This window comes from Physeter macrocephalus, chromosome 12 (assembly GCF_002837175.3).
Source record: "Physeter macrocephalus isolate SW-GA chromosome 12, ASM283717v5, whole genome shotgun sequence".
NCBI lineage: Eukaryota > Metazoa > Chordata > Mammalia > Artiodactyla > Physeteridae > Physeter > Physeter macrocephalus.
The window spans coordinates 17,427,735-17,442,853 of NC_041225.1; the positions used below are offsets into that span (position 1 = coordinate 17,427,735).

At 42.5% G+C, this 15,119-nt stretch overlaps 2 protein-coding genes across 2 annotated transcripts in view; both read left to right on the forward strand.

The window, feature by feature from the left end:
* C12H2orf15 (chromosome 12 C2orf15 homolog) overlaps nt 1–6,978 on the forward strand; it is a 17,856-nt gene extending 10,878 nt beyond the window's left edge. Inside the window, exon 2 of the mRNA XM_055089180.1 lies at nt 6,509–6,978. Coding sequence (XP_054945155.1) covers nt 6,579–6,854 — 276 coding nt within the window. The 5' untranslated portion in view covers nt 6,509–6,578 and the 3' untranslated portion in view covers nt 6,855–6,978. The remainder of the gene's footprint in view (nt 1–6,508) is intronic.
* Nucleotides 6,979–12,144: 5,166 nt separating this feature from the next.
* The window catches only part of MRPL30 (mitochondrial ribosomal protein L30), a 106,269-nt gene continuing 103,294 nt past the window's right edge, over nt 12,145–15,119 (forward strand). Inside the window, exon 1 of the mRNA XM_055088931.1 lies at nt 12,145–12,236. The gene's annotated coding sequence lies outside the window, so the exon portion shown is untranslated. The remainder of the gene's footprint in view (nt 12,237–15,119) is intronic.

Here is a 15,119-nt window from a genome sequence, read left to right on the forward strand (position 1 = left end):
GTATGTGGGCCTCTCACTGTTGTGGCCTCTCCCGTTGCAGAGCACAGGCTCCGGACGCACAGGCTCAGCAGCCATGGCTCACAGGCCCAGCCACTCCATGGCATGTGGGATCTTCCTGGACCGGGGCACGAACCCGTGTCCCCTGCATCAGCAGGCGGACTCTCAACCACTGCGCCACCAGGGAAGCCCACGGGGGCCACTCTTCATCGCGGTGCACAGGCCTCTCACTATCATGGCCTCTCTTGTTGCGGAGCACAGGCTCCAGACGTGCAGGCTCAGTAGTTGTGGCTCACGGGCCTAGTTGCTCCGCAGCATGTGGGATCCTCCCAGACCAGGGCTCGAACCCATGTGCCCTGCATTAGCAGGCAGATTCTCAACCACTGTGCCACCAGGGAAGCCCTGTCTTACATTTTAAAAACTGCATTTATGGTTCTACCATTCACTTTTAGGTCTTTACTTCATTAGGAGTCCACTTTGGTATATGAGGTAGGGATCCTGCTTTGTTACTTCATTAGGAGTCCACTTTGGTATATGAGGTAGGGATCCTGCTTTGTTACTTCATTAGGAGCCCACTTTGGTATATGAGGTAGGGATCCTGCTTTGTTTTTGTCCACATAGTGAGCCAGCATTCACAGTGCTATCACACTAAACTTATTCTCTTCTATCCCCTTTGCTGTATGGTGTCACCTTTATCATATGTGAAGCTGCTGCACATACCTATATCCATGCTGGAGCTCTGTCATGTTTTATTAGTCATTTATTTGTTCCTGCACCTGTACTACACTGTTTTTGTTACTTTGACTTTGTAGCATATCTTAAAATCTGGTAAGGCAAGTCTCTGTGCTTTTTGTGTGTGTATGTCCAAATTTATTTAGCTCTTTATAGATCTTTATTCTTCCATATGCATAGAAGATTTCTTTTGAATGGCAACTGAAATACTAGGTCAAAGAGGCCCCCAATAGACTTCTTCTCCCTTCCTGTCCTCAAAATCCCAGAGAAGTTAAGGTGAGACTCATAGGGCCAAATCTAACCTATTGCATTTCATTCCTTCTCAGTCCCTCTGTTAGAGTGAAGTTTAATGTGCTAGTTGGTAATTAGATACATTACCATTATTTTACCCTCTGTCAATTTCAAATGTGGTATGTTTTATAGTTTTGTATTTTCTTTTTTTTTTTAAGCAGTTATTTTTATTTTTTTATTTTATTTATTTATTTATTATTATTTTTTTTTTTTGCAGTACGCGGGCCTCTCACTGTTGTGGCCTCTCCCGTTGCGGAGCACAGGCTCCGGACGCGCAGGCTCAGCGGCCAAGGCTCACGGGCCCAGCCACTCCAAGGCATGTGGGATCTTCCCGGACCGGGGCACGAACCCGTGTCCCCTGCATCGGCAGGCAGATTCTCAACCGCTGCGCCACCAGGGAAGCCCAGTATTTTCTTTTTAATTTTTTTTTTAACTTGGTTGCACCAGGTCTTCGTCATGGCAGGCAGGCTCCTTAATTGTGGCACATGGTCTCCTTAGTTGGGGCATGTGAACTGTTAGTTGCGGCATGCACGTGAGATCTAGTTCCCTGACCAGGGATCGAACCCGGGCCCCCTGCATTGGGAGCGCAGAGTCTTATCCACTGCACCACCAGGGAAGTCCCTTTAATTTTTTTTTAACTTTGTATTTTGAATAAGTTTTAAACATATAGAAGTTTAGCAAAAATAATTCACTGGGGCTTCCCTGGTGGCGCAGCGGTTGAGAGTCCGCCTGCCGATGCAGGGGACACGGGTTCGTGCCCCGGTCCGGGAAGATCCCATATGCCGCGGAGCGGCTGGGCCCGTGAGCCATGGCCGCTGAGCCTGCGCGTCCGGAGCCTGTGCTCTGCAACGGGAGAGGCCACAACAGTGAGAGGCCCGCGTACTGCCAAAAAAAAAAAAAAAATACACTGAACAATTTTTTATCCTTTCCCACTGAGAGTCATTAACGTTTTGCATATGTTACTGTCTCTCTGTATCTGCCTCTCACTAGATAATTTGAAAGCAAGTTATAGATATGATCCTTTACCCCTATGTCAGCATGTTATCTCCTGAGACCAAGGACATTCACTAATATAACCACAATACAATTATCCCAATCAGGGTATTTAACAGTGATGCAACATTATTATCTAATAAACCATCCATATTCACATTGTCCAATTGTTCAAGAAATGGCCTTTGTAGTACATTTCCTCCATGTTCCAGCGCGCCCCACCTCCCAATTCAGGATCATTGACTACATTTGGAAATCATGTCTCTTTCATATCCTTTAATCTGGAGCAGTTCCTCAACTTCTCTTTGTCTTTCATACATTGACATTTTTGAGTACAGGTTATTTATTTTATATAATGTCTCTCAATTTGGGTTTATCTGATTGTTTCCTCATGATTAGATTCAACTTATGCATTTTTTGTGTGTGTGTGTGTGTGTGGTATGCGGGCCTCCCCCTGCTTGTGGCCTCTCCCGTTGCGGAGCACAGGCTCCGGACGCGCAGGCCCAGCGGCCATGGCTCACGGGCCCAGCCGCTCCGCGGCACGTGGGATCCTCCCAGACCGGGGCGCGAACCCGGTTCCCCTGCATCGGCAGGCGGACGCGCAACCACTGCGCCACCAGGGAAGCCCCAACTTATGCATTTTTGAGAGGAGTGTTTCCCTTTTAAATAATCAAAGAGGAGGAACCAAAGAACAGAATAAACTCACTTTTACTCATTTGAAGGTAGTATTGGATATTCACTTGATGAGAAAAAAATTCATCTTCAATTTCCAATCTAAGAAACAGGTATTTGTTATACTAACAACATTTGACTAACTACTATGTTTAGGATACTACAGTAGACCCTGGACTCTGTTCTGTTACAGATTAAACACTGATATTCAATCATGAATATGGATAAACAAGGTTTCAAGATGATATCTTTAGAAATCTTCTGTCAGTAAATGATTAGGGCTTGATGGGGATGGAATTGTAAACTCATAAAAGATAACTCCAGTACCTAAATATTAAAGAAATACATTCTAAAAGGTGGGTAAGTGCTTTCATTCATAGCTGTGGAAGGGGTTCCAGATCTCAAGTTGCTGCTAGAGCTTCTTCAGTAGATCACTGTTCTCTAACAAGCTCTGTTCCCTTCTGCCATCCTGGTCAACTCTGCTTACCAAATTCCTGACCATCTTTCAAAGCCCAACCCTGACGTAGGCCCCCTCCTTTCACAACCTTTCCAAGCCCCTCCCTCCATGTTGCATGCTCATCTCTCTAAGCAGATTGGGCATTGGTAATAAAAAGTACTGTTTCTTTATTGGACATCTTTTTTTTCTTTAGTTTTTTGTATTGTGGTAAAGTACATGTAACATAAAATGTAGCATCTTAGCCATTCTTAGGTGTATAGTTCAGTGTATTAAATATATTCATAATGTTGTGCTGTCATCACCACCATTTATCTCCAGAACTCTTTTCATCTTGTAAAATTGGAAGTCTATACCCCTTAAACAACAGCTCCCCATGGCACCATCCTTCTACTTTCTGTCTCTATGATTTTGACTTCTAGGTACCTCATGTAAGTAGAGTCATACAGTATTTGTCTTTATGAGTTATTTCACTTAGCATAATGTGCTCAAGGTTCATCATGTTGTAGCATATTGCAGAATTTCCTCCTTTTTAATGCTGAATATTTCATCATATTTATATACCACATTTTGCTTACCTGTGATCCATCGATGGACACTTGAGTTGCTTCCACATTTTAGCTATTGTGAATAATAGCTTATGTTATTTGTACATGGGTGTACAAATATGTCTTCAAGACCCAGAAGTTGGTTTGCTGGATCGTATGGTAATTCTATTTTTAATTATTTGAGGAACTGCCACACTGTTATCCACAGCAGCTGTACCATTGAACATTCCCGTCAATAGTGCATAAAGGTTTGAATTTCGGGCTTCACTGGTGGCGCAGTGGTTAAGAATCCACCTGCCAGTGCAGGGGACACGGGTTCAAGCCCTGGTCTGGGAAGATCCCACATGCCGTGGAGCAACTAAGCCCATGCACCGCAGCCACTGAGCCTGTGCTCTAGAGCCCACGAGCCACAACTACTGAAGGCTGTGTGCCTAGAGCCTGTGCTCTGCAACAAGAGAAGCCACCACAATGAGAAACCTGTGCACCGCAACAAAGAGTAGCCCCCACTCACCGCAACTAGAGAAAGCCTGTGCGCAGTAATGAAGACCCAATGCAGCCAAAAATAAATAAATAAATAAAAGGTTTGAATTTCTCCACATCCTCAACAACACTTGTTATTTTCTGGTTTTTTTTAATAGTAGCTATCCTAATGGTTGTGAGACCATATCTAATTGGTAGCTGTGATCTGAATTTCCCTAATTATTAGTGATGATGAGCATTTTTTCATGTAATTGTTGGCCATTCATATATCTTCTCTGGAGAAATGGCTATTCAAGTCCTTTGCCAATATTTTGTTGTTGTTGAGTTTCAGTTCTCTGTATATTCTGGGTATTAGTCCCTTATCATATATATGGTTTGCAAATATTTTCTCCTTCTGTGGGTTGCCTTTACACCCTCAAGTGTCTATTATTGCACAAAATTTATATATTCTCATAAGTTCCAACTTATCTATTTTTTCTTTTGTTGCTTCTGCCTTTGGTGGCATACTCAAATCATTGCAAATCCATCAGGAAGCTTTTGCCTTATGTTTTCTTTTAAGAGTTAGAGCTCTAGGTCTTACATTTAGGTCTTTGATCCATCTTGCATTAGTTTTTGTATATGGTATTAGGTAAGGGTCCAGCTTCATTCTTCTGCATGTGGATATCCAGTTTTCCCAGCACATTTTGTTGAAAAGGCTGCCCTTTCCCCCACTGAATGGTCTGAGCAGTCATAGGTCTATTCAGATTTTCATTTCTTATTGACTTAGTCTTGGTAGGTTTTGTATTTCTAGGAATTTGTCCATTCAGCTGGGATATCCAATTTGTTGGCATACAATTGTTCATAGCACTCTCTTATAATACTTTTTATTTCTGTAGAATCAGTAGTAATGTCCCCTTTCATTTCTGATTTAGTAATTTGAGTTTTCTTAGTCCATCGAGGTAAAGATTGTCAATTTTGTTGCTCTTTTCAAAAACTACTTTTGGTTTAATTGGTTATACTCTATTGCTTTTCTGTTCTCTACTCCATTTATCTCTGCTCTAGTCTTTATTGTTTCCCTCCTTCTGCTAGTAATGGGTTTAGTTTCTTCTTCTTTTTCTAGTTCATTAAGCTGTAAAGTTTGTTGATCTGAGATCTTTCTTGGTTTTTTTTTTTTTTTTTTTTTTTGGTGGTACGCGGGCCTCTCACTGTTGTGGCCTCTCCTGTTGCGGAGCACAGGCTCCGGACGCGCAGGCTCAGCGGCCATGGCTCACGGGCCCAGCCGCTCCGCGGCACGCGGGATCCTCCCGGACCGGGGCACGAACCCGCGTCCCCTGCATCGGCAGGTGGACTCTCAACCACTGCGCCACCAGGGAAGCCCCTTGTTTTTTTTAATGCAAGTATTTATCACTATAAATTCCCCCCTTAGTACTGATTTTGCTTCATCCCATAAGTTTGATATGTTGTGTTTTTGTTTATCTTCATCTCAAGTATTTTTTAAAATTTCCCTTGTGATTTCTTTGATCCATTGGTTGTTTAAGAGTATACTGTTTAATTTCCACAAATATGTGAATTTTCCTGTTTTACTTCTGTTGTTGATTTCTGACTTCATCCCATTGTGGTCAGAGAAGATACTTTGTATGATATCCATACTTTGTATGGTATCCATCTTTTTAAATCTACTGAGACTTAATTTGTGGCCTAACATATGGTCTCTCCTGGAAAATGTCCCCTTGAGAAGAATATGTATCCTGTTGTTGTTGGGTGGAGTGTTCTGTATGTGTTTGTTAGCTCTAGTCAGTTTATTGTGTTGTTTAAATCCTCTATTTCCTTACTTGTGTCCTGTCTGGTTGTTCTCTCCATTATTGAGAATTCAGTTTTGGAATCTCCAACTATTATTGTAGAACTGTCTATTTCTCCCTTCATTTCTGTCAGTTTTTCCTTCATTATTTTGATAGTGTATTATTAGGTGTGTAAATGTTTACAGTTGTTTGGGCAGCTTTTTTTTTTCCAGAACACCTAGCAGGGTGTTTGGCCTTCAGTAATTATTTCTTTAATCCATTAATAATAAATTAAAAGTTTTTGATAATAAGAATGATAGGCAAGACTAAGTAGAGAAGTTCTATTATTTTCTGCCAGGTGATGAAAGGTAACATCTAGTAATTTCCTTTAAAAAAAAAAAAGACTTTCGGAGAATCTGTAGAACCTGCAAACCCTTCCACAAAGAAAATGTAAACACTGAGAAGTGGAAGGAGATTTTACTTTATATTTTTGGTATCATCACCATGAAATTTCATTAAAACAAACTGCCATGAAGTTAGTTGAAACTCCCTCTGTATTCACTTGTAACAATTTTTTCCCCAAGCAATCAAGTTGAAGAAACGTGTCCACTACTTAAAGAGGGACCTGCAAACTATTTTTATCCAGCTGTCCCAATGGGATTTTCTCTTAGTAAATCTGCTACTCAAGTGTCTGCTATGCGTATGGATTCAAAAGTGGATGATCACTTAATGCAAAGGACTGAGAAAAGCAAATTGGAACCCGTGACTCAGTTATTTCAAAACACCAAGAAAATAAGATTAGAAGACACAAACCAAGAAAACTTTACAAGGAGCAAAGATACTGGCACAGGATCTCTTTCGGAGAAAGCCTTGGGTTCAGTGGTATATGTTAAAGAAAGTGATGGAATAGAAATGATAGACGTGGAATGAAGTTATTTGTGTATGTTACCAAAGAAACCAAAAATTGCTTTTGACTAAGAGGGCCTGTTGAATGAGAACTTAACCTTATTATGAAAACCTAACAAAATGAAGGAAGACGATTCCTTATTTTTCACTATTTATGAATCACTGTAGATTGCACTTTTTGATGATACATATTCAGAAAAGTTGCTTTAGAGAGAAGAAGCTTTCCAAAATTCAAAGAAGATTTCTCTGGTATTACATTCTGTCCTTGTCAAAAAATCAGAGTTTTTGTGTAACAATATTTAAATGGCACCAAAACATTTTAATTAAAATGTATTTCTCTAACACGTGATCAAAAACCCAAAAAACAGTGCCCAAACAATTTGACATCAGTATTTCACATGATTTCTGGTGTACCGATTTTGTATGTTGAAATTCCAGTTAGGGATTTTGCTTTAGAATACTTTATCTTCTTGCATTTTTTCATGTCTGTTCTGTTAAAAATCACTGGCAGCTAAACTCAAAGACCAGTAAATTACGTACCTTAAGAAGCATTTCACATTTCAAATCATCCTTTTAAAACTTTTTTTTCACCCGCGTGGAATTCGTTTCAGAGTTCACAAAATAGTTTTTTCTAAGTGTAATAATTTATCTTGCAGATGTTACCATTTTATACCACCAATATTTAATATAAGAAAACAGCCTAGTTGTTAAAAAAAATTCTTGTTTTGTATATATCAGTTTGCCATTCTTATTAAAACATCTAGTAGTTTGAAACAGCAGTATTGTCCCAAGTAATGTACGCTGAAGTTAAAAACCATTTGTGTGTGGACATAGTGACCTATAAATATTTCTATTATGTATGTTTTGAACATTTTCCTGTACTTTAATATTTACTGGTGATCTCTAATGCTTAATTGAGTAATCTCCTTAATATTCATAAAGGAAAAAGGCATATTCAAAGAGGAAAAGGCATCTTCTTTTAGGAGAAGAAATATTTTGTAAATCAGAAAAAAACCAAACAGATGTCACGTATTTGTAATTAAAAAAAAACAAAAACAAACATTGAATGGGATGTAAGCCACTAAGTTAATGCTCTTTATCATTTATAGAACATAATTCTTTAGGAGAGAAAAAATACACAAATCATTCATTTGTTCACCTAGCCTGGCACTGTGCTTGGTGCTCAGGATACAGTGGTGAATAAAGTACCACTACCTTCATAGCGCTTACTGTCTGTCTACCAGGGAAGGTAGAACATCAGACAGTAATTATATAAGATACAAATTGTGATGTGCTATGAAGAAAAAGTTAAATTTCAGAGAGACAGAAGAGGAGACATAACATATACACTTGACTTTTTTTTTTTTTTTTTTTTTTTCAGTACGTGGGCCTCTCACTGTTGTGGCCTCTCCCGTCGCGGAGCACAGGCTCCGGACGCACAGGCTCAGCGGCCATGGCTCAAGGGCCCAGCCGCTCCGCGGCATGTGGGATCTTCCCGGACCAGGGCACGAACCCGTGTTCCCTGCATTGGCAGGCGGACTCTCAACCACTGCGCCACCAGGGAAGCCCCTACACTTGACTTTTAATTGTGGGAACTAGGAAGGCTTCTCTGAGGATGTGACATGTATAGCTTTTGCAGGGACATAGTTGTCCAAGTGAGGTGATGGTGATGGTCAAGGTATATCAAGAAGGGGACAGAGTCCAGGTGAAGTTTGGCAGGACAGACTGATGGTCTTAAAGTGGGAAATGAGGAAAATGAAAGGGTTTCTAGTAAAAAAAAAAAAAAAAAAAAGCTAGATGCATGGAGATTCCCTGGGGGAAAGAGCTCAGGAGCATGGGTTTTGGGCATACCTGTTTCTAAGGCAGACAGTTCTATGTATGGAATGAAAAAATACAAATTTTGAAGTTGTATACAGAAATGGTTTCTAAAGCTATGGGAATGAAAGAGGTTGCTTATGGTAAATATATAGTGTGAGATAAAGCAACTACAACATTTAGGAGCTGGTCAGCGCAGGGGGAGCTGGCTAAGGGGACTGAAGAGTTGGCAGAATTGGTGGAAAACCACGACAGGATAATGTCAAGATTGCCCACAAAAGTCTTTAAGGTGGAGGCAGTCAACTGAAAGGGTAGATGAGGACTTGAAAGGTCCACTGGATCTAGCAACATGAATGGCACTAGTGACCTTAGCAAAACCACTTTTTTCTTTAATAGGGACTTGGCTCAAATATTTACAGACTGGTTTTTCACCTCCATGAATGTCCAACAGGACATTTGATAGTGTGTTGGACGCTGAATTTGGGATGTCCTTCATTGTATGTGATGCCCCATGCATTGCAGGATGTCAAATGTCGTAGCACAATCCAGTCATTGAGATGATAACAAATGCAAACATTAATTACTCTGATTGAGAACTATTGCTGCTAAGACATCAGAGAATTGGAATACCAAAATCCAAGCCAAGCCATAGTTTTAGCAGCCCACCTGGGAATGGAAATCCACAAAGACTTCCTGGAAGGGGTGGAATGGAACAAGTTTAATCAGGACCACAGCCTCACTTAGGTGTTTATTTGTTTTATGGAAGAATTATACAAGCAGAATCCTAAAGTGAACATTTTTCAGAGTTCTGCCGTTGTTTCTGATGAGAAACTTTCCATATAAAAATAATATAGTTCAGGAGAAATAAGGATGTTAGGAGACCTTAGATTCAACATACCTATAAAATAAGACCTATAATACATGCATTGGTATTGCATCTAATGGTGTTGTCACTGATGCCAGTAATAATAGTTATCATTTACTGAGCTGTTGTGTAACTGGCTTAGTTGAGATTCCCTAGAAGCTGCTTGAGACAAGGACCCAGATGCACATGATATTTGAGAGTGTGCTCTTTAAGGTAAGCCTGTAAGGGAGTCAGGGAAGCAGAAGGAATCAACGAAGAATGAGCACTCAGATAAATTCATGGCCTGACTCACAGGGTGCTCTGGAGGGATCATACTGCAGAGTTGTCCCACTGTCCCACTTTGAGGCAAGGGGTGGGACTATTGTAGCCCTAGGCCAGTCAGGCATCGGTTGCCACCTCCAAACCAAAGTGGGGAGGCTGGTGGGCAGGGAGGCAGGGTGAATCACTCTGGTGTGCCTGTGCCTGCTAGCTCCTTCATTCACACCAGCTGGAGAATGGATGATGAATTAAGGGTAAAGGGGACCTGGGTGGGGTGCTCACAGTCTTTATTACAATGCCAGACACCTAACATATATCATTTTCCTTTTATTTTGAAACAATATCAAATTTACAGCAAAGTTGCAAGCATGGTACAAAGGCCTTTCCCTCTCCTCCCAACCATTTGAGAGTAAGTAGCTGACCTAATTCTCCATCATCCCTGAATACTTTCTTAATGATTTAAAGAATTTTATTATTTTTTAAATAAATTTTAAAAATGGAGATATAATTGACATATGACATTATATTAGTTCCAGGTGTGCAGAATAATGATTTCGTATACACTGCAAAATGATCACTGTAAGAAGTTAACATCTGTCAACACAGTTATTTTTTTTTTCCTTGTGATGAGAACTTTTAAGATATATTCACTTAGCAACTTTCAAGTATACAGTACAGTATTTTTATAGTCACCATGCTGTACATTTACATCCCCAGGACTTACTTATAACTGGAAGTTTGTACATTTTGATCATCTTCACCCATTTTGCTCACCCTGCAAAAAGCACTTTTGATGGAATAACAGGACAGAATCCATGTTGGAGTGGGTTGGAAAACGAATGGGAAGTGAGGAAGTGGATACTGGATGTGTAGCAACTCCACAAAGAAGCTCAACTCTGAAGGGGAGCAGACATTATGAGAGATGGAAGATGAGATGGAGGTCGTGTTGGAGTGTCCCCAGAAGAAGTAGGGGAGGGGTTAAGGATAACCACAGGATGGAAGTCTAGGAGCAGGGAGGGCGGATCCATTCTTGAAAAACACTTCGGTAGGAAATTAGGGGGGAAAAATTGTACCACCTCAGATTCCAGAGAAATGGAATTTAGAAAGATGTAATATAAGCAAAGGGCAACAGAATTGCGTGGCTCTTTTTAATGATAACTTGGAAAACTCCTACTGGGACTAACTCTGCACAGAATCCATTCCCACCTGCATAATCCAAGAAAGACTAATTACTCAGTGACTTCAATCAAGAGGGTAATAGTAAATAAATAAGGAGCCACTGTGTCTTTATTGTAGCTTTGTATGGAGCCCTGGTCATCGTATCGGCATCACCAAGTTGTGAACACTGGATGCTTCTTACTCCAAGATGCAAGTCTTGATGGTTTCTATTCTAAGCCAAAGGAGAGATTGATTTCTGTGGAAGACTGAAAAAGATGACCACAAATTCTTTGGGCTCCTCTCATCAAGAGGTGGGGTCCATTTCTCTTCCCCTTGACTCTGGGCTGCCTTTGCTGGTGCTTTGGACAACAGAATGTGGCCAAAGTGCTCCTTCAAGGCTAGCCCTGAACGGAGGTGCCCCATCAGCCAGCCTGCACCAGCCGCCAAGGGCATGAATAAGGCCATCCTGGACCTCCCCGCTCAGTCAACCTGTGCTGAATGAAGGAAGCCACGTGAGCAAGCCTTGACCATATAAATGTTAGAATAAATCGTTCTGTTAAGCCACTGGCGTTTGAAGTAGTTTGTGACGCAGCTATAGTTACCTGGAACTTTGCCTGACGGGGAAATTTCCCATCTGGCTAAGCCACAAGGATTTTCTTGCCAGCTGCACCGAGGGACACCCCAAGTGGTAACGTTCATTGCCCTCAGTGTGTTCTCCGACCCACTCCTTCCTACCTGTTACCATCTCTGTATTGGGAATACCAGCGTTTATTCCTTTAAATGCCATTTATCTTTTAAAACCGATTTTAGTTTCGTCCCCTTCCAAGTGGAGTTGCCTGCCCTTTGGACTATGAGACGTGCAAAGCCCCGCGCAATGCCTGGATGTTCAGTAAAGAACATCCGACCCGACTGCTCTGGGTACCAGGCGGGCTCCCCTCCAGACTGACTCAACCCCGCTCCTCCCTGTTCCCCGCTAACGCTCTGGGCTGTCACGCGGGGAACCTCCATCTGCCCTGGGGCTCTAGGACTTTTGATATTATTGATACTATTATTCGAACGTGGGCGGCGTCCCTGCTTCTGCTCTGGTTCGGCGCCGGCTCCGCCGGTCGGAAGGACCCTCTGGACCCCCCCGGCCCCGCCCCCGGCCCCGCCCCCGGCCCCGCCCGCACGCAGCGCTTCCGGTGCTCCTCCCCCCGGCGGGCCGGGGCGGCGGGCGGGGCGGCCGCATGCGTAGCCGGACCGGCCTCTGGGTCGCACGCGTCCTTCCCCCACGGGCCAGCGCGGTTCTTGGCCGCGACCGGAAGTCTCAGGTGCGTGAAACCGGAGGCGGGGCAAGGCGGGATGGGGCGGGGCAGGCAGCGTGGGCCCCGCGGACAGGCAGCTGGCGGGGATCTGAGACCGTGGGGCGGTGCGCACGGCTGGCGCTGCAGGCCTTGAAGTGTCCGGTCAGAGCTCGGGAAGACCTAACGGTTAGGAACGGATTATTCGCAACACAGGAGGGTCAAAAAATTATAGACATGTTGGGTGCCAGCCCTGTGCGCGCCCACCGAGAACCAAAAAGGCGAAGTCAAACAGGCACACGGCCGTCCTGAGACTGGATAAGTTATGTACTAAGAGGTGGCAAGATGGCAAGATAAAACTTGGGATTTTTTGAAGGAGCTGGGCCTGCCTAGGAGGGTAGGTGGGATCCTGTTATTTTTTTGCTTTCTGTTCGATGATGGAGAAGCAGGTTTGGTAAATTCAAAGTGGTGGTAGCTGTGTCCCCCCCAGAACATGGAAATATGATTGTCCTCTGATTAAAAAACGATAAAAATTAACAATTAAAAGGTAAGAGTAGAGATATGCTAAGTTAAAGAGACAAAATTTTATCAGGCCTTCAGGACTTGACAGTATCCTGACAACTAAAAAAAGACTGTACATCATGCAGCTGGAGGTCTGATCTGTTTTTGAAGCATGGAGTAAAAGAGAGGTGCGCCTGACCGGATGAATCCAGGCCTCCTCTGGGAGAGACAGGGTGTCCTGGCGTTAACAGTGGGGTCTCTCCAGAGCCCAGGAGCTGAGAGGCGCTTTCCTCAAGGCTCATTCCACCAGACATTGAAGTCATATAACTCCATCCTTTTGTCCGGATTCAGTATTCACCAAGCAAACTTATGATGAGAGAGTAGTTGGACAGGCCGATCTGAATATCCGGTTGATAGCCTATAGTTCTCTTTGTAAATGAATAAATTGGCATTCAGGTTTTCTCAGACATCCCTGTGTTCCCACTTTTTCTCACTCTTTGTGTGATTCTTTCTTGTCCTACGAGGCTCAGTGTAAATGTTACATCCTCACAGGGTCCTATTTGTTTATGTTTTCAGGTGCCTAGAACAGTTTCTGGCACATAGTAGGCGCTCAGCCTAACTCCCTCGACTTTCAGTCTGCTTTTCTCTTTCCTTTTTTTTTTTTTGGAGTATAGTTGCTTTACAATGTTGTGTTAGTCTATGCTGTACAGAAAAGTGCATCAGCTATACGTATACCTATATCCCCTCTTTTTTGGATTTCCTTCCCATTTAGGTCACCAAAGAGCATTGAGTAGAGTTCCCTGTGCTATACAGTCGGTTCTCATTAGTTTCTGTTTTAGTCATAGTAGTGTATATGTGTCAGTCCCAACCTATCCCACCCCCCCTTTCCCCCTTGGTGTCCATACGTTTGTTCTCTACATCTCTGTTGCTATTTCTGCTTTGCAAATAAGGTCATCTGTACCATTTTTCTAGATTCCACATATATACGCTAATATACGATATTTGTTTTTCTCTTTCTGACTTACTCTCTGCTTTTTTGGTCACTTTTTTGATGAAGCCTAGCCTGACAACCTTATATGAAATTGCAGCCTGGGGACTTCCCTGGCGGTTCAGTGGTTAAGGCTTGGTGCTTCCACTGCAGAGGGCATGGGTTCGCTCCCTTGTAGGGGAACAAAGATCCTGCATGCCTCGTGGCCAAAATAAATGAATGAATGAATAAATAAATAATAAATTAAATTAAATAGCAGCCCGGTTCCTCTCACATACACGTTTCCTATGTTCCCTTTCCGTTTTCATATGGTCCTCATCACCTTCCTTGATTTGGTTCACTGATGAATCCCAAGTGCCAAGAACAATGCCTGTCGCGTAGTAGATGCAAGATCTCTTGAATTAATATCTTTGCTGTGTTTCACTCACACTGTATCCACAATGCCTGGATGAATACAGATATTTTGAGCACGATTAATACATTAATTGGATCAATTTTGGAGCCCTTAGTTACCATCTCTTCAGCTCTGTGCCATTGGCTGCTAGTAGCCAAAAACTCTTAAGTTCAATGCAGTCAAAACGGACCAGTTATCTTCACCCCATATCTCCTCTTCCTATGAAATCTGTCCTAGGAAATGTCACCTCTTTCCACCCATTTCCCAGGCCAGAAGTCAGGGTATGCATAAAATTAATAAAAGAGCTAACATCCTGTGTACTTTCTATGTGCCAGGCACTCTTATAAGCACTTTACATGTATTAGTTCATGTAATCCTGATGTGAGTCCTGTCGTTACCCACATATTACAGATAAGGGATCTGCGGCATAGAAAAGTAAATTAATCTGCCTTAGCTGGGAAGAGACAGAGTTGGGATTTGAATGCTGGCTCGTAATCATTATACCATAAAGGACCCTTGACTTCCTTCTCTCATCCTCACTGAACCAATTACCAAGTATCAAGATTCTCCCTGCTTAAATCTCTAGGCCATGTCTCTGAAGTATAAATCTGTAAAACTCTTCAGCACCTCCTCATCACCCTCAGGGTGAAGTTCAAGTATTTAACATGGATTTTTTTTTAAATTTTGGCCCGAGGCTTGTGGGATCTTAGTTCCCAGACCAGGGATCAAACCCGTGCCCCCTGCAGTGAAAGCACAGGGTCCTAACCACTGGACCGCCAGGGAAGTCCCTAACGTGGATTTTAAGTCTCTTCATAATCTGATCTCTACTTCTGCCTCCTTATCTCTTGCAGCTCTCCATTCCTGCACTCTTAAATACCAGCCAATTGAATTAAATTTTTCGAATTCTTTGAATGGGTCTTCTTTTCCTCCAAGCTATTGTACTTTGTTGGAATACTTTTCCTTACCCCTTCTATGTCTCAACTTCAGTGTCACTTCCAATGATGAGAGGGTTAAATGGCCTTCTAATGTA